Source organism: Tamandua tetradactyla, chromosome 3, assembly GCF_023851605.1.
Source record: "Tamandua tetradactyla isolate mTamTet1 chromosome 3, mTamTet1.pri, whole genome shotgun sequence".
Classification (NCBI taxonomy): domain Eukaryota; kingdom Metazoa; phylum Chordata; class Mammalia; order Pilosa; family Myrmecophagidae; genus Tamandua; species Tamandua tetradactyla.
In genome coordinates this window covers 132,936,017-132,959,197 of record NC_135329.1, presented here as the reverse complement: position 1 = coordinate 132,959,197, position 23,181 = coordinate 132,936,017, and the positions used below count along the sequence as shown (strand labels likewise).

General features: G+C 41.2%; 1 protein-coding gene and 1 long non-coding RNA gene across 6 annotated transcripts in view; one reads left to right on the top strand and one right to left on the bottom strand.

Annotated features, from left to right (window-relative positions):
- Positions 1 to 578: 578 nt before the first annotated feature.
- LOC143677688 (uncharacterized) lies at positions 579 to 2,892 on the bottom strand. The gene is made up of 3 exons (XR_013172809.1): positions 2,668 to 2,892; positions 2,382 to 2,480; positions 579 to 1,339 (listed from the first exon to the last, which is right to left on the bottom strand). It is a non-coding gene; the product is annotated as an uncharacterized LOC143677688 (long non-coding RNA).
- A 37-nt stretch (positions 2,893 to 2,929) lies between these two features.
- The window catches only part of DPP4 (dipeptidyl peptidase 4), an 86,649-nt gene continuing 66,397 nt past the window's right edge, over positions 2,930 to 23,181 (top strand). For 2 of the 5 annotated variants that reach the window (XR_013172808.1, XM_077154010.1), the window contains exons 1-2: positions 2,932 to 3,196; positions 3,697 to 3,784. Coding sequence is in view for 3 of the 5 variants with exons in the window: in XM_077154010.1 (XP_077010125.1) it covers positions 3,191 to 3,196; positions 3,697 to 3,784 (94 nt within the window). In the remaining 2 variants the exon portion in view is untranslated. Of the gene's footprint in view, positions 3,197 to 3,696; positions 3,785 to 23,181 lie in introns of all 5 variants that reach the window. The other 3 variants (XM_077154009.1, XM_077154008.1, XR_013172807.1) reach the window with 2 other exon arrangements.

The window sequence follows — 23,181 nt, the reverse complement described above, 5'->3', positions numbered from 1 at the left end:
GACAGCCTCTCCTTCATAGCTCCAGCTCACACTAGGCTCTAGTGACACTGTTGACACCCACAGCAGCTGAAAAAGGGAGAATGGGATGGATTTGAGAGATATTTGCAAATGGATAGATTTAAGAGACATTGCAAATTTGAGAAGACTTGATCATCAAATGAATGTAGCAAGAGAGTGGAGGAGAAAAGCTAAGATAACTGAAGAGTTTTGGTGTAGTGATTGGTGAATGGATGCACTTTTAATGAAGACAGATATTATCAGAGAAGGGTAGGGAGGGCCTGATGGAGGAGATAGAGTTCAGTTTGAACCTCTGAAGTTGGATGTGGTTGAGTGTGTGTAGGTATTATAAGCAATTAGTGGATAAGGTGAAAAGATCCTTGAGTTCAGAAGCAAGGCCTGAATTGGAGATAAGGAATGGAAACTCAAACTTATTTAAAATCTTATGTTAATGCCTCATAAGACTTTGCATTTTTAATCTTTTACCTCTTACTGTGGACAGACAGGCTGTGCTTTTCACAAATAAGCTGAAGGTACCTTCTGGGAGTAACAGTACATATCCTCAGGAGAGGGAGTAATCATAGAGAGGCCCTAAAGTCAGATGTTTACCACTGTGATTTATACTGAAAACATCATGGGCATGCATGGACCTCATCTGCCTTGTCCCACCTCTCTATCTCCAGTTTCTAAACAGTGTCTGACATACTGTAGCCACTCAAGTATTTGTTGAAAGAATGAATAACCTGATGCATATATCACTGGACAAAGATAGTGGATTATTTTTCCAGGTGCTAAAATGACCAATTTCTGAGACACTGGGGTTTGAAAGAGAGAAAGTTTATTTCCAGGCACAAAGCAGATTAGATGGCCTATTAGGCCAAAAATCTGCCTCCCCAAACTGTAGTTTTATAGTATTAAGGAAATGAGCAGGTTTTAGGTTAATGAACACAGTGGCCCTTGATGATATAATTAGAGGTGATGTAATCATTGAACGTGCGCAGATTGATTACATAGTCACGGAACTATGTAAGAAAATAGCCACCTTCATATGCTAATGGGCATGATTTGCAGTATTGTAATGAGGTATAGGTGACTTAGAGTTATTGCACGTGTCAAGAGGGCCCATTTTGCTTTGATCAAGTTTTAGTTATGAAGATAACTTTGGCTCCTATTCCTCCACCACTTTGCCTGTGCCTCAGGTGCTGAGCAGGTCGCTTTGTGCATGGGGCTCATTTCATCCTCATCACAGTCCGTTAGCATCAGCTCTGGTTTTCAGTAGATGAGGAAACTGAGGCTTAGAAGAGATTGTGTAGCTTACTGAAAAATGAGACTTGTTGGAATGCTTTATAAAGAAAGAACAAAGAAAGCGAGTCAGTTATCTGAGCTCTAATGTTAGTGCCTGACATTTCTGCTGTTCAGAGCCTTTTTGGCTTACTTCGGGTGTGAATAAGCAGCCACCACCCAGCGTTGCTAGAGGTAGACGGTACTTCCATTCTGATCCTGGCCCTTTTTAACATCCTAATTTCTAATATTTTACCAAAGTTAAAATGTTTTGGAGCAGCCTTTAGATTTTTTTCTCCTAAAATGAAAAACATTTTAATTGATTTTTCAATTATGAAGGTGGCATGCTCACTGAAAAGCAGAACACCTCATAAACATACAAGAAAATGAAAAATCACTGGAAAGTTCATCACCTTGAAATAAAACTATTGCTCATATAATACAGGGATGCAGTGATAAAATTTTGCATAAATAGTGTCAAATAATACATATGGTTTTATTATATGCTTTGTTCACTCAATAAATATATATGGACACTATAAAAAAAAGATAACTTTGGATTTGGGGTGGGTTAGTCCTGGGCTGACTCAAGACCATTAATAAACAATTAGGGGCTGCTTTTAATGATCACAAACTGTAAAGTCAAAAAACTGGATAAATGAGTACAAGTGAAGTTGGTCACAAGGTTTTTACATACACAAGGGAACAAGATAAAGGCTATATGATCATTATCAGAGATCAAGGCAGTTGGATTACAATTCAAAGATTTCAGGTATTTCCCTCTGTCTGGTCTAATATACAAGAAAATGAAAAGGAATATCTATATAATAATTCAGTAGTCATAATGACAATTATGATTAAATCTTAACTTCTCAATTACACATGTAGGGATGAATGAATGAATGATGACGAACAAAGAAATAAATTTAGAGGGTATAATGGGGAGGTGGATAAGGGGAAGCCACAAGCGACCTTTCTCTCTTTGCCAGAACCACCTTCCAAGACGGAAAGATGAGAGGGCTTGCGGAGCAGTGGTAAGCCCGTGGACTCTGTATTCACACTCCACGATTTTCTAGCTGGGTGACTTAACCAAGTTACTTAACTTTTCTGTGCCTGGGAGTTCTGTTTGTAAAATAAACAGTTAATTCTTAGAGCAGCGCCTGGGAAAAAGTCATTCTTGGCATCCTGATGAGAAGGTAAACCTGCAAGACGAGCCAGAAATTCCCGGAGGAGGGTGAATCCAGGTACTTAGCTTTTAAGTGCAATTCGATAGTGAACGATCGCTTTTATTTCCCCCTTTGCCCTCCAGACAACTTTGGACACCCCACTCCCCACTCTCTACACGTCCCACCCACACCCAGCCCCATAGACCTTACAATTGCAAGAGACCTGGGTTTTAGTTCCGCCTGGGTCTTGCTTTCCTCCCTGTGCACGCGATTGCAGAAGCCGAGGCTAAGGCGGACCACAGTCCCCCAGCCGCCGGCCCCACGTCTCCGCACCCACTGCCGGACTCCCCCTGATCTCGCCAGGGCGCCCATACCAAACCTCCCAGGCCCGCGAGGCGTCCCAGGGACCGCCGGTGTCCTGCACGTCCCGGCAGCCACCCAGCGCACCGCACGGCCTCGGGGGAGGTGCCTCGCGGGCGCCCCCGGCCGGGATGCCAGTGACCGGAGCCCTGCACGCCCTCGCCCGCTCCTCGGTTCCGCAACCTGCCCTCGGCCGCTGGGAAACTCGCGGCGCCTTTATACTGAGCGGGCTGGGCGCTCTCTAATGTTTAACTCCGGGCCGAAACTTGGAAGCTCCCAGTGACTCCGCGCCCGGAGCAGCCGAGCAGGACGCACGTCTTGGCGCCTCACTCTGCCTTCTGCCCGCTCTCCTAGTCGGGAAAGCTCGTTCCGAGGAGACGCCGAAGATGAAGGTAAGTGAGGAGCGCGCCTTACACTATTCCAGCCCCAGGGTCGACTTGTCGGTGCCTCTTCGCCAAACTCAATCCAAACTGCCCGCAAATGCTGGTGGAACGGGACCAGGGTCTCCAGTTAGGCGGAACCCCAGGGCCACCCTCTGACAGGTGAAGGGACGTCCCAGAGTTCTCTTCCCATTCTCACACCTGCCAAGTTTCTGCTGAAACTCAGACATTGACCTTGGGAGAACCAAACAGCCACCCACAAAACGCACACTCGAACCCTCACCGCGCATCTGGCGGTCTGGGTTAGAGAAAACAAGCCTAATGTGCTCAGAGGCCACAAGTTCGAGGGCACCCGTCCTGGCAAACTCCCGCTGGCACACACCAAACCCTCCCAACCCTCTGTCTCTTCCTTCCGGCACGCTCCCGTCCTTAAATCCCGCTGCCCTGACCCTTTTACCCCGACGGGTGCCACACACGCCTCTCTAACTGGACATGATCTAACCGACTTGCAGACGCAGTGGAAGGTTCTCCTGGGACTGCTGGTTGCTGCTGCGCTCGTCACTGTCATCACTGTGCCCTTGGTTCTGCTAAACAAAGGCAGTAAGTTGAAACATTTGAAAAAGATACGATGGTTGAAGTCCAGGATCAGATTGTGTCCTAACACAGTTAGGGGACCAAGGAATTTTGCAAGGGTCTTGGACCATCGAGCCTGATTGCAATTTGAGAAGGCTGAAGCTCCTAGGGTGGTTGCTGGGCTCACTTTGCTGGGTCTCCAGCATTTCCTCCCCACATTTTGCTGTATGTGACAAATACACACTTCCTGAAATTAGGGGGAAGTCTTAGGATTTTTCTCTTTGTTAAGTTTAAATTTTTTGTTGTTGTGATTTTTAAAGAAAAAGAGAGTGTTTAAAAGTCCCAATCATAACAGAAAAGTTGTCTTAAAGAGAAGGCAGAGAAGAGGAGAGAAAAGAGAGAGAGAATGAAAGGTTCAAAATAAAGTTTTGAGAAAGACAATGCACAGGAAACCCAGATTATATTCCTTCAGGGGTGATGGGAATTCATCAATCGGACGGAGAGTTGGGATGCAGGGAAGTAACTATTTGGCATCTTTAGGAGTATTGCAGAGCTAAATATTAAAGCTGGCTTGCATGATAATACTCAGAGCAGGCTGGGATCAGTGCCGTTTTTGGTGGATTCTTTCCCTTAAAGCCACCTTCCTATCTTTCTTTTAGCTTGCCTGAATGTTCCAGGTTAGCCCTACAGCTCATAACATAAAATATTCAGATAATTGAATGCACACTATTTAATGCAGACAAGTTAGAATAACTAATGTGAATCTCCCCTGGTCCTACTTTCCTTTGAAATATTTACTTTCATTTCTATAATAAAACTAAATTAGTGAACCAGCTGAAACATTCTCTCTGAATGGCTACCCTGTCCAGTCAACTAGGAACTGTATAGACAGTCCTTATATAACTGAAGGGGATCTCATGCAGATTTCAAGGTGACAGTGCAGAATTAATCACTGTATTCTCTGTAGAACTACGAAAAACCATGTTTGCCCTGCAATTTCAGGGCTAAAACAAAGCTACCAAAGGCTAAGTAACTGACTGGGTTAACCTATTAATTACACTTAATTACTTAGGAAAGCAGCGATTACCACCATTTTAAACTTTTCAATGACAGACATCAGTCTACTTATATTTGACTTCTCCTGAATTGTTAAAATAGGACTGTTTTAATAAAATGATACTTTGTTTTCTAAACAGCCACATGCACAAATCCTTATGGGAAAAGAATGAGTCATGCATTCAATCAGTATCACAGGAGTTACATATGTGCCAGGCAATGTGCTAATTCTTGCAAATACAAAGGTAAAATTTTATAAATGTAAGAGTTCCTGACCCTCAAAAAGTTTATAATCTAGTGGGAAATAGATACGCCAGCAAACCAAAGTAACCTGGATAACCCATTCATGAGGATGCTCAAAAACCCATCGAGGCACTCCAACCTCACTGGAAGGATGGGGAAAACATCAGAACTCCCCTTAAGCAAAGTTAGAAGTTATACTGTACTTGAATAAGCTGCTTGAATCGGGCAGTGAAATGGCCTAGAGGACTGGGCCATGCAGCTGCCTTCCAAGCGCCCTTCCAAGGGCTCTTGTCAAATTAACTTACTGAGATTCTGTCTTACTGGTTGGGGTACACAGACTGGAGAGGAGCTGTTTTTCCATTTCCCCTAAACAGCACCTACTTTCTTCTCCAAATGGAATTTGAATGAATAGTTCAAGAACATTCTCTTGGAAAGGCTTTCCTGAGAGGTGTCTCCATTGAACTACTATTTTAATTCAATAGGATATACTTTGGAGGGTCATAAAGTTTCTTGGGGAGGAGCACTGCAGGCTGAGAAAGTGAGAGGAGGTTTCTCACAAGAAGTTTCTTTTGTGGGAGGCTCGAGTAAGTAACGTCAGTTGGTAGAGATAAGCTTTTCCAGAGAATTGACTGCCTTGTGTGTCAGCATAGAGACATGAGAGTACATCCCGTTTTCGAGGATTCTAAGAGACTCCTGAGCCAGAAAGGAGCATGGGCAGTAGGAAAAGGAGTTTGCTTTTGCCCTTTTGGTGATGGAGAGCCACCCAGTTATTTCCAGCAGGGGAGTGGCGTGTCTACCCATCAAATCTGTCCGTGCGAAGGGAAATGGAAGTGGACAAGACGGCAAGTGAAGCCGAGAGAGTGACTCAAGGAACTGACAGTGCAGATTAGGATTTGGAGGTGGTAGAGGTGATCGATTTGAGAACTACTCAGAAATATTAATGACTGGACTTCAGAAAGTGGTTAAGCATTGAAGATTTCGGGAAGGTGACTAAGAATGTCTCTTGAGCAACTGGGTAGGGATGTGGTTTCATTGCCTGCTTCATTCACACTTATCACCCAGGTTATTTCTCTTCTTGTATTTCTTCCTTGGTATTTAGGTATATTTGAGGAGAAGAGGGAAATCACCTTGTTTCAACAACTGTCTTATCATAAGGGACAGAATGAGCACTCAGGAATGCAGCATTTTCATTAAATCAGCAAAATGCTACTCCAGGGTTGTGCCACAATAAAGGACAGCAGTACTTATAAAGAATCCAAAGTCATCACCCAAGACATGGCCTTTGTATTGTCAGACTGTTTAAAGTGAAACAAATACAAGAAAGGGAAAAAGAGAGAGGAAGAGGGAGAGGGGGCCAGAGGAAAGGAAATGTAGGGAAAGTAAAGGGAGAGAGGGAGGGGAAAGTAAGGAAAGGAAGGCTTCATAGGGAAAAGTCACCCAAAGACCTAGATTATGTGGAAAGCAAAGAACTAAACAGCCAAAAGGAAGGGGGGAGAAATGAGCAAACCCGAGAGTACGTCCCCTGAGAGGTTTGTTTAAGAGAAGGTCAAGTGTTTCCACATGCAAAGCTGAGTTCAGCCAAAGTAGACACACCCAGAGCAAGGGGACTGTGAGAGGGGAAAGATCGAGAGAGAGAGAGAGAGAGAATCCTCGAAATGTGGATTTAAGACTATTGTCATATTTTTAGAATAAAAACTCTTTGAAGTCTGGGATTATCCAGTTCCTCGAATGAAATTAAAAGTTCACCACATCTGTGTATATATATATATATATACATATACATATATTCATATATATACATATATATATACAGATCTGTATATATATATATATATACATAAAATGAGGGATTGTATTTTATTTTATATTTTGTTTTAAATCCCTCATTTATCTGTTGTAGAAGGATATTGCATATTTAAACATTCAGTTTCCCAGAGAAGCATCAGTAAAGCACATAAAACATATTTTACTCAAGTGGAATTATGAAAATCTTCATGGCTTAATGGTAATAAAATCTCCTCACTCAGTATTTGTGATCTCTTTATTTCGCCAATCATATTATTTTATTATATAAGTGTTTGAAATATTTGGTTATCTGTCAGATAGTTTTATCATTGAGTTTAATTATGGAATAGAAATAAATCTGTTCTTCTTTTGTTCTTTTCATCGCTTTAGCAGTAAATTTTCTCAATATCTTCTTTCAGTACATAAGGAATTTGACTGCTCACCTATCCACCTGTGATAAAAGAAAACCCAATGTGAAGGAGACAGGACTAATCAGAGAAAGAAAAGATAACATCTATGGAGTTTGCTTGAGGAAGTCCAGGATCTACTCTGGTTTGACAGCACAGAAATGAGAATGAATGAAAGCTTTGTATAATTCAGAGGGTACTTTCTGAACAGTGTGCTCTGTAAAAGCTTCAATTGATCTCTGGCTGGCTCAGTTAACTATTGTCAATCCTTCTTAAGTGCTCATGTGGTCAGTGGGTTGGCCTTTTTCAGGCCAGCTATTTTGGTTCCCCAGTTATGGCATGTGCCTTCAATTTCTCTATCTTAGAAATCTTGGCCTCTCTTCTCAAAAGAGGTCATATAGAAAGGAAAGACTTTGCCTAACTGATGGTTAGAGGAAGATGTCATAAAGGGCTGACCAGAGCTAGACTGGTGTACTTGAAATTTTTCAAATTAAAAAAATGCTGAGATTTACAGGAAACATGACTGTAAAGAACATGTAGGACCAGCTTACTTGGGGAAGAGAAGGCCTGTGGAACTGCATATAGCAGCCTACGCGTATGCAATTTACTATGCATCAGCTATTGTACCAAGAACTTTCAGTAGAGTCCTCATTTAATCTTTACAACAACTCTTTGAGGGAGGTCCTGTTATTGATCCCACTTTTACAGATGCTTTACAGAAACTTTGAAGGGGTCATGTAATTATCTGCTGCTTTATAACGAATTAACCCTAACCTTAATGACCTAAAATAACAAACCTTTTCTGACAGTTTCCATGGACCAGGAATGCAGGAGTGGCTTAGCTGGGTGATTCTAGCTCAGGGTAGCTCAAGATGCCATCTAAAGGCTCCACTAGGCCTGGAGGATGCACTCCCGTGGCTACTGTCCAGAGGCCTCAGTTCCTCTCTGGTTCTTGGTTCCCAATGACCTGGACCTCTCCAAAGGCAACGTGGCAGTTAACTTCCCTTAGAATGAAGGCTTCAAGAGACCAACCAAGCAGGAAGCCACAGTTCCTTTTAACAACATAGCCTTGGAAGTGACGTTCCATCACTTCTGCTGTATTTTACTGGTCACACAGACCAACACTGACACAATGTAGGAGGGTGCTTCCCAAGGGCATGAAAACCAAGACATGGGGATCACTGGGGACCATCTTGGAGGCTGTCTACCATAGGGGTGAAGGCACTTGCTCAAATTTACAGTGTTGGGATTCCCACCTAGGCTATGTGACCTGAGCTGATAGCCTTAACTCCATGCCATTCTGTTAGCTTTTAATAAAGTACAAAATTCATTTTGGCCATGTCAGCATAATCTTTACACCTTCCCATTTATATAGCTATTTTATCACTACATGACTTCTAATATCATGTATGTTAACCTTTTTGAGAAAAAGAACCTACCGCTGATGCCTCTGTGCTTATATCCATTAATTGCCATGAAGGCAACAACGTCAGGTCAAGGATTGAAATCCCAGGCTTTTGGCTGGTGTTGCTGTAACTATTATGATTATTATTCATAGTAAGAGGTCCAAATTTACTATTTGCACTAAATTGCACGTGCTTTGCTTCTGATGTGGGGTGGGAGTTCTCTCTTCTTGTTTTCCTCAGTTGTTTTAAAGTCCGCCCTAATCAAGATGAGATCAAAGAGTTTCTTGGCTGACTCTCATTGCTGTGTGTTCTTTTATTCCAGGCAGAAAACTCTTTTGAGTATGAGATTTGAAACCTCTTCAATGTTAAGCTTCTATTTTCTTTCATTTGATCTTTACAGAATAATTCATGTCAGAGATATTAATATCTTGAGTTTTTACACTTGAAGAAACTGAAGCATAGAAAGTTTAGAGACTTAGTGCTGGAACTTGGAAGTCCAAGTCTGATTTCTATTTGCCCTGAGCTTTTTGGCTCCCATAAACAACTCTTTTAAAGAAATGCTTTGGTAGGCATTTTTCTGAGTTAATGTTTAATCATTATTTTACAGCTGGATGCTTGCTAATCCTTTCCTAGTTGTCCATCAATATCTTGTAAATATTTTTACCTTTAGTCTGCATAGACCCATTTGGAACTCAAAAAAAGAGTGTGTGTCTCTCAAATTGAAAGTAATCTGAGACTACAGAATTAGAGCTCCTAAGTTTCTATTTTACTGCTTGCTAAGGACTGCATTTGCAGGTTTATACTGTGCTTCACAATTACAACTTCCTAGGAAGCATTTTAAAACGTAAAGGTAAACCACTGAATTTCATTAACAGTACATGTTAACGTGCATACTTTTTCATTATTTGATTCACTGGAAAAGCAAGTAATCCCACGAGCTTAAGTGGTTCCTAAGGGTCATATGATTCTGCATTGAAAGCCCAAGGAGTGCAGGTATTTTAAGCAAAGCCAAAGCTGACAGGACTTTCTTTTCTCTTTCCTCTGGAGGCCCAGTGACTTGGGCCTGTAGAGGGGGGGAGAGAAGAAGAGCAAGTATTAACTGAGTACTAAGAACCACTCTACCTTCCATCCTTCTCTGACTTAACACTGAGTCCCCCAACTCAAGTTAAGTGATTCCTTAACTTTAACACCATCTCTGTGGCGGGGGCGGGGGCGGGGGGGGGGATTCTCTCTTCTTGTTTTCCTCAGTTGTTTTAAAGTCCACCCTAATCAAGATGAGATCTAAGAGTTTCTTGGCTGACTCATTGCTGTATGCTCTATTTTCCCAGGCAGGGGACTCTTTTCAGTATGAGATTTGAAACCTCTTCAATGCTAAGCTCCTATAGTGGCCAGAGGCAATATTTATTAATTCACCAGTACTTATTGAATGCTTACTGTATGTCAAGCATTGTTGCAGAAACTGGGACTATATAATGAAATAGTATAGCTGAGGGCTCTGCCTTCATGGAGATTGACATTCCTTGAGGCAAGCAGATAATAATTTCACATGGTCCTATACACCATGACAAAAATAAGTGTGATAGGACTGTGAGCTACAGAAAGGAGGATCTGTTTTGTTCCAAGAATGTTTTGGAACCACTGAAAGGTTTAAGCATGTGTATGTCATGATCCTATTTACGTTTTCAAAAGATGTCTCTGACTCCTGTGTGGAAAATGGTTGGGATGGGGGGTTTGGCCAAGTTAATGGTAGTTTGGGCAGGGGTGAAAGCTTTGGACATAGAAATAAGTGAAAGAATGTGAAATCAATTTTGGAGATAAGACTCAATGTATGAGAAAATAGAGAGTAAAAGGGAAGGAGAGGAGACTAGGATGACTCCTTGAGGAGCTGTGTGGATAGCTGAAGGTGAGATTTGCCCTCATGACCATTTCCTTCCTGTGAGAGCTAATCTGCAGCGGTTCTTCTGACCTAACTCCCTCATATTGCTGGGTCAGCCTTTTCCTTTCCAGCATATGGCTTAAGCAGGCCCTGTGATTCATATGCACCTAGCAAACAGACCTGTCAACGGAAGGTAATTCTCCCTTTGCATGTGTTATTGGCATTTCACCCAAAAGTCTTTAACCCCAAACCTATGCTCCAACTCAGCAGACATTTATTGAGCCCTTTCTACATACCAGGTACTTTATTAGTCACTAGGAATATAAAGATGCTAGAGATGGCTCTGTCCTCAAATAATTCATACTATTAAAGGAAACATTAACTATAATCAAAAGTAGTAAGTGCCCTTCTAGTAAATGATCAAAGTGCAGTGGAAGCTTTAAAGAGCAAATGATATAAGATGCCCAGGAAAGTCTGTACAGAAACCAACCAACCATAAAAGATTAATAATTAATGGATCTTAATACTATCCTTTCATTCCTTAATCCTCCAGACTGATCCTAGTATAGGCATATGGTTTACCTATGTGTTTAATCTTCAACAATTTACAGCCCCTGATTTTGTATCAGATGAAATGTTTTTGGTTGTATAAGTAACAGAATACCTGACCAAATGTTGTGTAAACTATAGAGTTTCTATTATTGTGTTACTGTTGTAATAAAAAAGGGCCAGAAATAAAGCATTTTTAGAAATTGAAAATTCAGAGGCCCAACAAAATCCTCCTTCTTTCCATATTTCAGCCCTCCCATCCTCAGGGTATTGACGCTTGTCCTCAAGCTTGTCCTTTCACTGCTGTAGCTTGACCCTTCACTTGCTCACAAGCTGTTTTGCAAAGCGAAAAAGGATGCAGTTCCCCATTCAGGGTCTTTGTATCAGAGAGGAAACCATTTCCAAAGCACTTCCCACCAGCTCCCGACCCGCATCGGGCCTTATTGGCCAGACTTGCGTCACTTGCCCATTTCTAAACTAATCACTGGAACCGGAGCAGGAATATCATTAAAGAGTTAGACTTGTCAAGACTCACCTTCTGGGATTAAAGAGGGGATCCTTTTATAGGCTATGGAAGTCAGCCTAGGCTGACTTGGGAATTCTGAAAAAGGAAAAAATTATGGGGGGGCTGTATAGGCATTTCATACATTAGGATACAACTCTCTTTTCATTTCATTGGAAAGATTAATTTTGTTAATAAAAGAAGGCAAACATTAAGCCAGCTCCAGAGAATCTAATTTTATAACTTTCCTTCCCTTCTCACTTTTTTTTCTAACCTCCTGGGTTGATTGCAAAGCAGAGTGTTTTCATGCTGCCTTTTTGACCCCTAGGGCATTCTGACCCACTTCTCGCTCTCTCTTGGCAGTCGAAGTGATTGCGTATAGGGAAGACCTGAATTTGCAGGATATAAGGTACAAATCTGAGACGATAGAGCAGGTCTGAAACATCTAGGGAATTACTCTCAATTTTCTCATTAAAAGACACATATAAAGCATCATATTTTATCCGAGTAAAAATAAGAAATAGTAGTGAAAAAAAGTCAACCTAAAATAAAATGGACAAAGATTAAAAATAATGGTAAAATTTAGATCTGCAAAAGTCAACCCACAATTAAATGAAATAATTAATGTCCATAAAAACAAACTAAAATAAAGAGATAAAAGCAAGCAAAATAATCTCACAATGTCTAAAAGCTATCACTTGTTTAATTTGTCATGGACAAAAATAATCTGATGACTCAAATCTTTGTTGTAAAATTTCTGGGGGGGAGGAATTAATTTGCACAGCAAGGATTTCATTAAAATGAAAATAGTTTAACTGTACTCAAGAGAAAAACAGAACCCAACATCAAGTGGCCTGTCAGTGTCCCCTGGTAATAGCCCCTCTCTATTAGATCATAAACATGCTATAATCGCTCACCCATTAAAAAGAAATAAAGAAAAAAATCTCTGTTGGCCCCTCTCATATCCTCCCCAACTACCAGTCCTTTTCTCTGCTCTCTACTCCAGAACTCTGTTCTCTCTTAAATTCGCTTGAATAGGGCTTTATTTCCACTCTGCCACTTTTCTTATTGTGCTCTCTAACCACCTCTACGTTACTAAATCCAAAGTTCAGTTCTTATTTTTGTGTCGCATACCCTGTCAGTTGTTCATCCTTCCTTCTTTTCCCCCTCCCCTCTGGGTTACTACTCTTTCCTAGTTTTCTTTCTACCTCATGAATGCTTCTCATTCTCCTTATCAGTTCCTCCGTAGGTCTTTGACTTTGAAACCTTGAACTACTCCAGGGCTCCATCCTAAGATGTCTTCTTTTTTTCACTAAGTGATCTCATCCACTCCCACGGCCTTAGACATATCTATAATCTGACAATTCCCAGATTTATATCTCCAGTTTGAACCTCTTCTCTGAAATTTAGGTTCATATATGCAACTGCTTAGTGAACATCTCCATTTGGATGTGTTATTGGCATTTCACCCAAAACTCTTTAACCTCAAACCTATTCGTGCTTTAGTACATCCCATTTCAGGAAATTGCAATTCCATTTTTTCCAGTTGTCAAGGCCAAAATCCATGCAATTCTCCTTAAGTTTTCTTTTTCATTCACACCCAGCATGCAAGTGGTCTTATCCCCTCTATCTTTGTAATCTTTCAGAACTTGACCACATTTCACCATCTCCGCTGATACTACCCAGATCCAAGATACCACCATCTTTCACCTGAAGCATTGAAAAATTCTCCCTATTTCTTTTCTTACTTCCCTATGGTTTATTCTTAACACATCAGGCAAGGTGGTTGTGGCAGGTAAGCAGACTTCTAACATGACCCCCAAGATATCCACCTCCCCTTCCACCTCCTGAACATTCCCTGCCTAGTCCTTGTACTATGAATAGATGAATTTTATTCCTCTGATCAGTTATGTTCTATGGCACAGTTGACTTTAAGAAAGGAAGATTATCTGGGTGGGCCCGACCTAATCTCATGAACTCTTTAAGGCAGAGTTTATTTCTGGCTGTCACAGAAGAGGTAATCAAAGACTAGAAGCTAGAAAAAGATTTGACACACCAGTGCTGGCTTGGAAGATGAAAGATGCCATGTGGCAAGGAAAGTGGGCAGCCTCCAGGAGTTGAGAGCAGTCCCCACTGGCAACCAGCAAGGAAACAGAGACTTCAGTCCTACAACCACAGAGACTGAATTCTGCCAACAATCTCAATGAGGTGGGAAGGGGTTTTTCTGTAGCACTTCTAGATGAGAATTCAGTCAAGCCAATACCTTGATTTCAGCCTTGTGATAACCTGAACCTGGTCACACTGTGCTGGTATTCTAACCCCCAGAGCAGAGCTCATAATGGCTGATATGTTCAGCCACTAAGTTTGTGGTAATTTTTTATGATTCATAGAAAACTAATATGTAAATAAGTGATTCATACAAAGATCATTTTAAAATGTGCCAGACCCCAGTCCTCCTCTGCACAGAATGTTTCAGTGGTTGTCCATCTCTTTCACAATTAAAATCCACAGTCCACACAATGGCCATGAAGTCCATGTGATCTCAACTCCACAACCTCTCGTAGCTCCTCTCCTACTCTCTCCACCTTGCTCACTCATCCAGCCTTAGAGGTTTTGTACTTGCTGATCTTTCTACTTGGATTAATCTTCCCCAGGGAGTGTACATTACTCATTCCCTTAACCACTTCAGTTCTCTGCTCGAATGCCAACTTATCAGTGGCATCCTACTGAAAACAGCAATGTTCCCTATTCCTGACATTCTCTCCCCCATTGTTTCCTCTATGGCACTTATCACCGCCTAATATATGACATGATTAACTTACTAGTAAATATATCTTCCCCGCTAAAGTCAAAGTTTTTCATCTGCTTTGTTCACTGCTATCTCTCTAGTGTCTGGAACACTGAGTAACAGATATGAGTGCTTCTTTTCCTTTCCTTGGCTACTCAAGCAAATGCTGTGCAATTGTTCAGCTTAAATAATGGGAATTTACTAGCTCATAATATTGAGGCTAAAAGAAAGTTAAATCAAGGTGTCATCAAATGTGATGCTTTCTTCTTGAAGATTAGCATTCTGGGGCTGGCTGCCAGAGATGCTTATTCCTTGACTTCTCTGTCACATGACAATGCACACAGCAGCCTCTCCTAGCCTCTCCATTCTCCTCCAGGTTTGCTTTGAATTTCAGCTTCTGGCTGCTTCCTGTGGCTTTCTCTCTGTCTCAATTTCATTCTGCTGATAAATATCTCCAGTGATAGGATTAAGACCCCTCCTGTTTGAGTTGGCTACACCTTAACTGAAGAACTTCATTGAAAAAGTCCTACTTATAATGGGTTCTCATCCACAGAAATGACTCAAGTTTAAGAGCATGTTTTTCTGAGGCACATCCATCCAAACCACCTCAGTGCTTAAGGAGCAAGTGGTGAATTAAAGGAATTATCTTAGAGCTCAGTGAGAAGATAGTTTTGGAGGAGCAGTTTTAAATGTTGCTTTGACGCTGATTAAAATGCTTATATTTGTTAATATGGGATCACATCATCCAAAAATTAGATCATATGCAACTATTGCTTAAAGAGTTCTGGGCTAGCAGTTATTTGCTAAATATATCAGTTCATCCTCTTCTTTATAGCTGTTGAGGATTGAATCATGTCCCCCATAAAGGCGTGTTCAAGTCCTGGCCGTGGGAACTGTGGGTGTGAACCCATTTGTAAGTAAGACCTTAGAAGGTGTTATTATGAGTTAAGGTGTGGATTCATTTGTGAATAAGATCTTTGAAGATTCTATTTAGGTGAGGCCAAATTAAATTGGTGTGTGCCATAATACATATAGTTGAAGTCCTTATAAGCAAAGGAAATTGGGCATGAAGCCAGAAGTCAGAGGAAATTGGAAGAGCAGACATAAAGAGAGAGAGAGATTGTGATGCCACAGAGGATTGTCAGAACTCTACAGACCCTGGGTGAAAGCCAGCCCTGTCAATATCTTTTTTTTTTGTATGCTATAGGTCATGTTTTATTCTTTTTCCATGCAACTATCCTGTTGTTGAATTTGTTGAATTTTTTTGGGGGGGTGGCTAAGTGCATAGGTCAGGAGTTGAACCCTGGTCTCCTGCGTGGCAGGAGAGGATAGTACCACTGAACTACTCTCACTCCCCCCTCCACCTGCCAGTATCTTAATGTTGGACTTCTAGCCTCCAAAACTGTCAGACAATAAATTCCTGTTGTTTAAGCCAACTAGTGTGTCGTAGTTGTCATAGAAACCCTGGCAAACTAAGACAATAGTCTAGTTAAGGAAAGACTTTCAGATGAAATATTTAAATAATGACATGAAATTACTTGATTAACCGACAAAACGTATGGTATGGATAATAAGTATTAACGAAGATGAGGAGTAAGAAATGAGTATGGACCAAGTAATAAGGGATAGATCAATAGGTGTAAGGAGGATGGTGAGAAAATGAAAGCAAGATGTAGCTTGTTTATTTGGAAGTTTATTAATAAACACAGAAGAGAAATAAGGAGATGGCTTGAGGAGGCAGCAGGGTCGGGTAAACATTCATTTTTTTTAAAGATGGGTACCCCCTGTGCATGGCTGAAGTATGTAGTAAAAAGAAACAGAGGATGTATGAGAGGGAAAAGATGCAATGAAAACAAAGCCCTTTAAGAGACAAGAAGATAAGGATCTGAGGCACAAGCAGTGTGGAAGAGAGGAAGCCCACCTCATCCTCTGAGCACTAAAGAAAGGGTTAAAAAATGGCAGAGGGAAGAGGTACTGCAGGAGCAGAGAGCTGAAGAATAGCGAGCTCCAGTATGACAGTTTCTGCTATTTAGAAGGAATTTTAAAATTCTTTTTCATTAGGTAACTTCATTTCCTTTTCAAAGTAAGTACCACAGAGCCTGAATTATTCAGGATGGGTTAATGTTTCAAACCTAAGAAATATTGAGGCAGGGATGGAAGGAAAAAGCACCTGTTATAAAGTGCACATGGCTACATTTTATAAGTTTAGAGGAAAGATGTGGGAGAGTCACTGGGTGTACAGTGGAAGAGAGTACTGGAGTGGTACAACTTCCTCTCCAGGAAGCCACAGAGTTGGCTTCCTTAATAACAGTTCAGATGCAAAACTCTAGGGTTTTCAGAGAGACCTGGCACCACCCCTTTGATTTTGGAGGAAAGAGTAAGGTTCTAATGTGACCCACCCACTGCCCAGATCCAGATGACTCTACTGACTTTCCTATTTAGATTGGTTACAAACGTTGAATTCAGGCACATCCGAAAAGCCTAATTTGTCTATACCAATTCATCTCTACCTCATTCATCTACACACACAATTGCCCACATGGCATTCGCCACGTGCAGCTGCTCCCCGACCCCCACCCCGACCCCCGGTAGAGAGGTTGTTTAGAAGAGTAGTTATAACCACAGCCGTCCCCCAAATGTGGGTATTCTCTTATCAGTTGTCTTTCTAACACAAGCTAATCAGTTTTAGCTCTCGTAACACCTTCCTCTGATGGTCACTATAACTACTTTAAGTATTTTCAAAAAGAAACCCCACCAAAAAAAGAACGAGGAAAGAAAGAAACCAGCCCTTTGCTGAAATAGCTGCATGCGCATCCTTTATCCATCCAGTTAAGAAGCTTCCCCCTTTCCCACTGTCTGTCATCACTGATAGCACTCGCCTAATGTCGGCCAATTTAGGAGAGCACAAAAGCCCTGTAAATATTAATTTGGGCCATTGTTGTGCCAGTCCTGTTTATTCCCAGATGAGTTCTCACAGAGGAAGAGGGAGTGACTATAATCAGGAAAAATAAAAATAAATCAATTTCCATTTCAAAAAGAAATAAAGCAGTCCTGACACCTTGTTTAGTGCTGGCTTCCTGTGTGTATGTGTGTAAGACCTCCAGGCTCTTTGCTGAGGTCACTCTAGAGTAAATAGGGCAGTTTAGACTGAGTTTAATTCAGGCAGCCCCTCTAGCCTTGCATTCTTTCCCGACGGCTATAAACATCTTCATCTAGACACACACATTGAGACATGACTATTGTGCTTACTTTCACTTTTCTGCTGTATGTAGTGGAGTCGCTGCTGATATTGTTTCAGGACAATTAGAGTTTCAGTCTAAATATCTGTGTTTTTTTGGTTGCTCACAGTTCGGAGTTTTGTCTAGATCAGCTACAACCAGGGCTGGCCACCTGTTTCTGTGAATAAAGTTTAACAAATTGTTTGTAGCTGCTGCCGAGCTGCAGTAGTAGAGTTGAGTAGTTGCAACTGAGACCAAAGTCACAAGCCTAAAATATTGATCTGGCTCTTGAAGAAAAAGTTTGTCAACCCCAAATGATGCTGTTATCTTAAAGCTCTGCAGTTAAGATGTGGAAGGCCTTTCGTCATACAGTGACGAATATGGAAATCATACTGGGGAAGTACTTGGTGTATTAATACAGCAGGGTGATTTAATGTACTTGGGAGAAAGAGCAGAAAAGGTATACGAAGTGACCCAAAGAGAGGTAACCTCAGGAAGTATCTACTTCTAGGGCAGGCTTGGGAGCAGTGGAGAAGCAGAGGAATCCAGGAGAGCTGGGTGCAAACCTCAAAGGGGTGCGGTGCGCCCACTCCTTCAGGCACTGCTGAGAGGTCTGATGAGACGTGGTCTGGTTTTTCCAAAAGAAGCCAGTAGCTGAGGCAGGGGCTACCATGGACTGATACCAAAGGATCAGCCAGAAATAAGAAGGACATCCTTTTCTCCTCCTGACGTCCAATCTTTCTCTGTTTCTCCTCACTGGCAGAACCTAACAACAATCCTACAGACAAAGAGGTCTGGGAAATACAGCTGTAGATCTCCTTTCCAGCATTACTGAACAAAGTATAGAAGGGTGTATTTGGAGCCAAGAGTCAGCAGGTAAAAGACTGGCAGAAGCTTAAAGAAGTGAAATGACTTACAGACAGTTAAGGGCAGGGCTGAAGCCAAGCCTCTGCTCCTCCCTCCATCTTAACTAATCCTGCTGAATCCAGGGCTCCTCCTCCTAACACAGCCACTCACAGTCCATAGTACTGGAAATCGGAGCTGATGGTTCCTGAATTTGTTTTGTCTGGCATTTTTCTTTTCACTGAACAATTATTTATTGAGCATTTACTATGTTCCAGGCACTGTTCTAAGCTCCAGTGATATAACAATAAAAAAAAGGAAACAAAATCAGTTCCCTCATGGAACTTACATCCGATCAAGAGGAGGCAGACCATAAATAAGATAAATAAGTAAATATAATATGTTAGATAGCATCAATGCAAAGGAAAAAGAATAATAAAGCCATGGAAGAGGAGGTTGAAGTGTTGGTCCAGGGAAGGATTGTGAGGTTTACATAAAGACCTGAAGGGGCTGATGGAGGAAGTCTTGGGCATATGTGAGGGAAGGACATCAGGGCAGAAGCGGGCCTGGCTTGTTTGAGGAACTGCTGGGAAGCGCAGCAGGGTTGGAGCTGAGCGGTTAGAAAGAAAGTAGGAGGTGAGGTTGGAGTCAGGATAGATGAACCCAGAAAGTGCATTAAGTTGCTTCATTTTTTTCAAACTGTTAGTTCTGGGAGGTATGCCTTGTACCATTTGGTTGGCCGTTCAGGATGGACCTTGAAATTTGTGATTTTCGTGGTTACATCCCTGATGAAATTGTGGTCCCCTGGTCCTCTGATCTTCAGGTAGGTGCTGAGTCTGCAGTCCACGCAGTCTACAGGTGCCAGGTGAAGGATCATGCATTTTCAGATGCGACTTTATGGACACAGGATGTTCCTCTTATTGAGAAACTAAATTTGGTGATTGTGATTATATTCTAATGCTTCTTGTGTAGAAAAATCAAAGAAAAATGATTCTTTGTGGGTCTTCTAATTCTATTAAGTCCAATTTTTCCCTTCATATGTAAACTGTAGACTCCTACTATGGATGCAACACATTGTTTTAAGAAGGTATGATTAAGTGAGAAAGTGGTATTTATTAGCATTTCATAAATGATTAGATTGGACTTATCTTGGATGTTTTACTTAATCTAATGGTCTCATGGTGTTTTACTAGACTCATTTGGGATAAGAACACAGTGAACTTAATTACTTATTATTTATGGCAGTAAATTTTAATCTCAGTATCACTACCAGGTGCTCCAAGGGAGAGACTGTGCATTATTCATTTTTGTGTCTTGAATGCCTAGCACATGCTTGGAATAAAACAATAATAAATAACGTAATATATCTGGAGGGTTTTCTAAATTCTAAATCCTCAGCTAAATAATTTACATACATTATCTCAATTAATCACTACAAAACCCTATGGCTCAGATTCAAACCTATTTTAATGTAACGCCAAAAACGGGTTAGCATCTTGACCCTTTGCTTCTTTGGTGAGAGCTACAATTAGGTTGAATCGAATGAAAATGCCATTTTAATCATAGGTACTATTGCATATATGCCATTACCTAATGCCATTATTTTCATATTATAGATGTAAAGAATTGAGGCTTTGAAAGTTTCAGTAATGTATTTGCCCACAGCTCGAGACAAGAAGTTGACTCGTGCACGAACCCAGGCTGACTGTCAATCCCAAAACCAATAGGGCTACACAGCCCCTTCACTGGCGTTTGTTGAATCAATAGACCGGGATGGTGGCCAGCATCTGCCACTGGATAACACACTGCAGGATATGAGGAAACACTCAATTTCTTCCTGTGAATTCTTGATTTTTCTTCCACTGTTCCTATGTCAAGGCTGCTGTTTTGCTAGAGCAAATTCTGAAGTAACACTCGTTTTATTTCTCTACACCCCTTACAACCACAAGCATCAATATGGAACATCAGCTTATTACCATATGGAACACAGGAACTCCATACGTAGATATCTCTCCTTCCCATGTTTAACTACCTTATGAGTCTATGAGACTTAAAAAACACATTTCTTTTTAGTTGCATTTCATTAACTGTTTTACCAAAATAGAGTTTATCTTTGGGGGGTGGAAATATTATATATCAGACCTAAAAAAAAAAAAGTTGGTTATGAATAGGTATAAAACCATCCAAAATGGCTGAGAGTAATAAAGTAAATCTTGGCCAAAGTTCATGGACCTCCATTACTCTTTTATTTAGATCAGACCATTCTGGAATTACTTTTCTTCAGAAATTATTTTGATCCTTCAGCAAGAATCCATTAATCTACTGTAACAGTTTGATAAGAATTTATTAGGTTGCACTGTGTTAAATGCTATTATTCTACCATTTTTGACTGATGAAGATGGCATTTTCATATGATTCAACCTAACTGTAGCTCTCACCAAAGAAGTAAAGTGTAAAGTTGTTAACCTTTTTTTGGCTTTACATTAAAGTAGGCTCGAATCTAAGAGTTTCTGTATGAGCTGATGGGGAACATATGATTAGCTGCTTTACTTGGCTAAGCACAATGCTTTGAACTGATAAGTCAAATGAACCACACGTCCCAGGCCGCCCCAGAGAAGCCATGCGAGCAGCCAAAGGCCTTCATCTGTTGCCGCAGCAGTGCCCTGTCAGTGAGCAAGCGCACAGGGAAGAAATGCGAGCGTGTCCTATACGAGCTTGACAGAATAGGATGCAACTTGGCAGCAAACCGCAAACTTGCTAAAGGTCAAAACCTGGACCTGGCACTCACCTCGCACAAAACTCACTTATCTCGATGTCTCAAAAGTGTCTTCCAACGTGCCCTGCTTATCAAATAGCAAGGCAAAAAAACCCCAAGGAACATTTGTTGCTCTACTTGCTCCAATTTAGCAGCGCGGCTCGGGGCTGAGGGGCCAATGCACGGGACAGGGCTACAGGGTCAGCCGGGTGCACCTGGCGCAAGCGAACGTGGGCCTTGCAGGAATGGATCCGACTCGCTCCTGGCAGGGGTCAGCCGAAGGGGCCCATACGTGGGAGGGATGAGGCGTTTAGGAAAGCTACAGACTGGCCACAGGATGCGCCCAGCAGCGTCTGAGGAGGGCAGGAGAGGTAAGGGCTCCGCGGAGACTGCGTTCTCAACACCAGGAGCCGCAGCTGGCGTCAGATGATGTAACGGGGAATTTTGCTTCGATTATGTCAATATAGCAGATGCAAGTGTGTTGCCCTGAAGAACCTGGGGATTTCTCTTTAAATGAGATAACACTGAATCTGCTCTATTCTAGACATTCAGTTGGTTCCCTTCTTAAAAATAAAGTCTGTGAGAGGTGACTATGTCAATATGTCAGCTTTATTTTATATGTATACATACATATATACATATATACAGATATATGTATACTTATGCATATATATTTGTATGTGTATATATTTATTTATTTTTCTATCTCCATAATACCAGTCTATCTAGATATCTGCATCTGCAGAGAATATTAGGACTCTGAATGTCTACAACACTTATGCCTGGAATCATACTAATTTTAGGATGGGTTTTATGTCCATTCTAGACTAACAGTCCTCGATAGCAGGATATATATCTTCAACAGCATTTTTCAACATAGGATAAAACGAATGGATAAAAACAAATGATTAAGGGCTCTTAACAAATCAAGGTTTTTAGTTACCATCTTCAATATGAATTTCAATAATAATTTCTGTAGCATAACACTTTACTTCTCATTTGAAGGTTGGCAAGTCCAAAGGCTGATTTTATCCACTTGCTGTGTTTCTGCTAACAAACACCAGCATCTCACTAATTTTCAGGGGTGAAATGAGGAACTAATTTAGACAAAAATTATTATTCTTATTATTTTTACCTCCTTAGCCTAGTTAACTAAATAGGTTTAAACAAAGTCAATAAAGTGAAGTGTAGGCAATTTTTATCTGTTGAAACTGAATTTCGTAGGAAGAAACAAAACTGTGTTATCAGATAAGATGCAAAGAAATAGAATCTTAAGAACATCTTTTGAAAGATCATTTTCTGTAAAAGAATTACCTTCCCAAAGGCTGTGAAAATTAACAAGAGAAGATGCTACTGGCTTTGCAATCTCCCCTAAATGGGAACTGAAGTTATAGGATGCTGGCAGATTTTGTGAGTGCATGTGTGTGTGTGTGTGTGTATTTTTGTGAAAGTGGAAAATGTAGAGAATTTTAGAGGAGCTTTACGCACCTCGTCATCAGTGGACAGGTTGTGGGATTGGGGAAGAGGAATCATTTGGTTTGATTATGCTCTTAGGAAGATACCCTATGTCAATCATCAAAAATACTTTCATTGAGTGTCTACTATGGCATACAACTTTGCTATGTGCTGAGGTTGTTGCAAAAAACATATAAGGCCCTGCCTTCAAAGAATATGAGGCCTAGCTGAGGAGAACACACAGACAGGCATGAAAAATAATGATCAACACATTAAATGACAAGACCCAGATGAGTAATGTGTGGGCCACGTCAGAGGAGGTGTGATTAAAGACATCTCAGAAGAGGTGGGATTTGTAGGGCGGAAGGTTGGGACAGTCGGGGAAGGCAGTGGGAGACATTGAAGAGGAGAAGTGGCTTAGGACAAGGAGCAAAGTCACAACAGTCCAGTATCTTCCAGGATCAGTGGGCAGATAAGTTAGAGGGTTCTTGCAAAGTTAGAGTAGGAATGACTCTGGGAAGCGTCTCAGGTCAGACTGGAG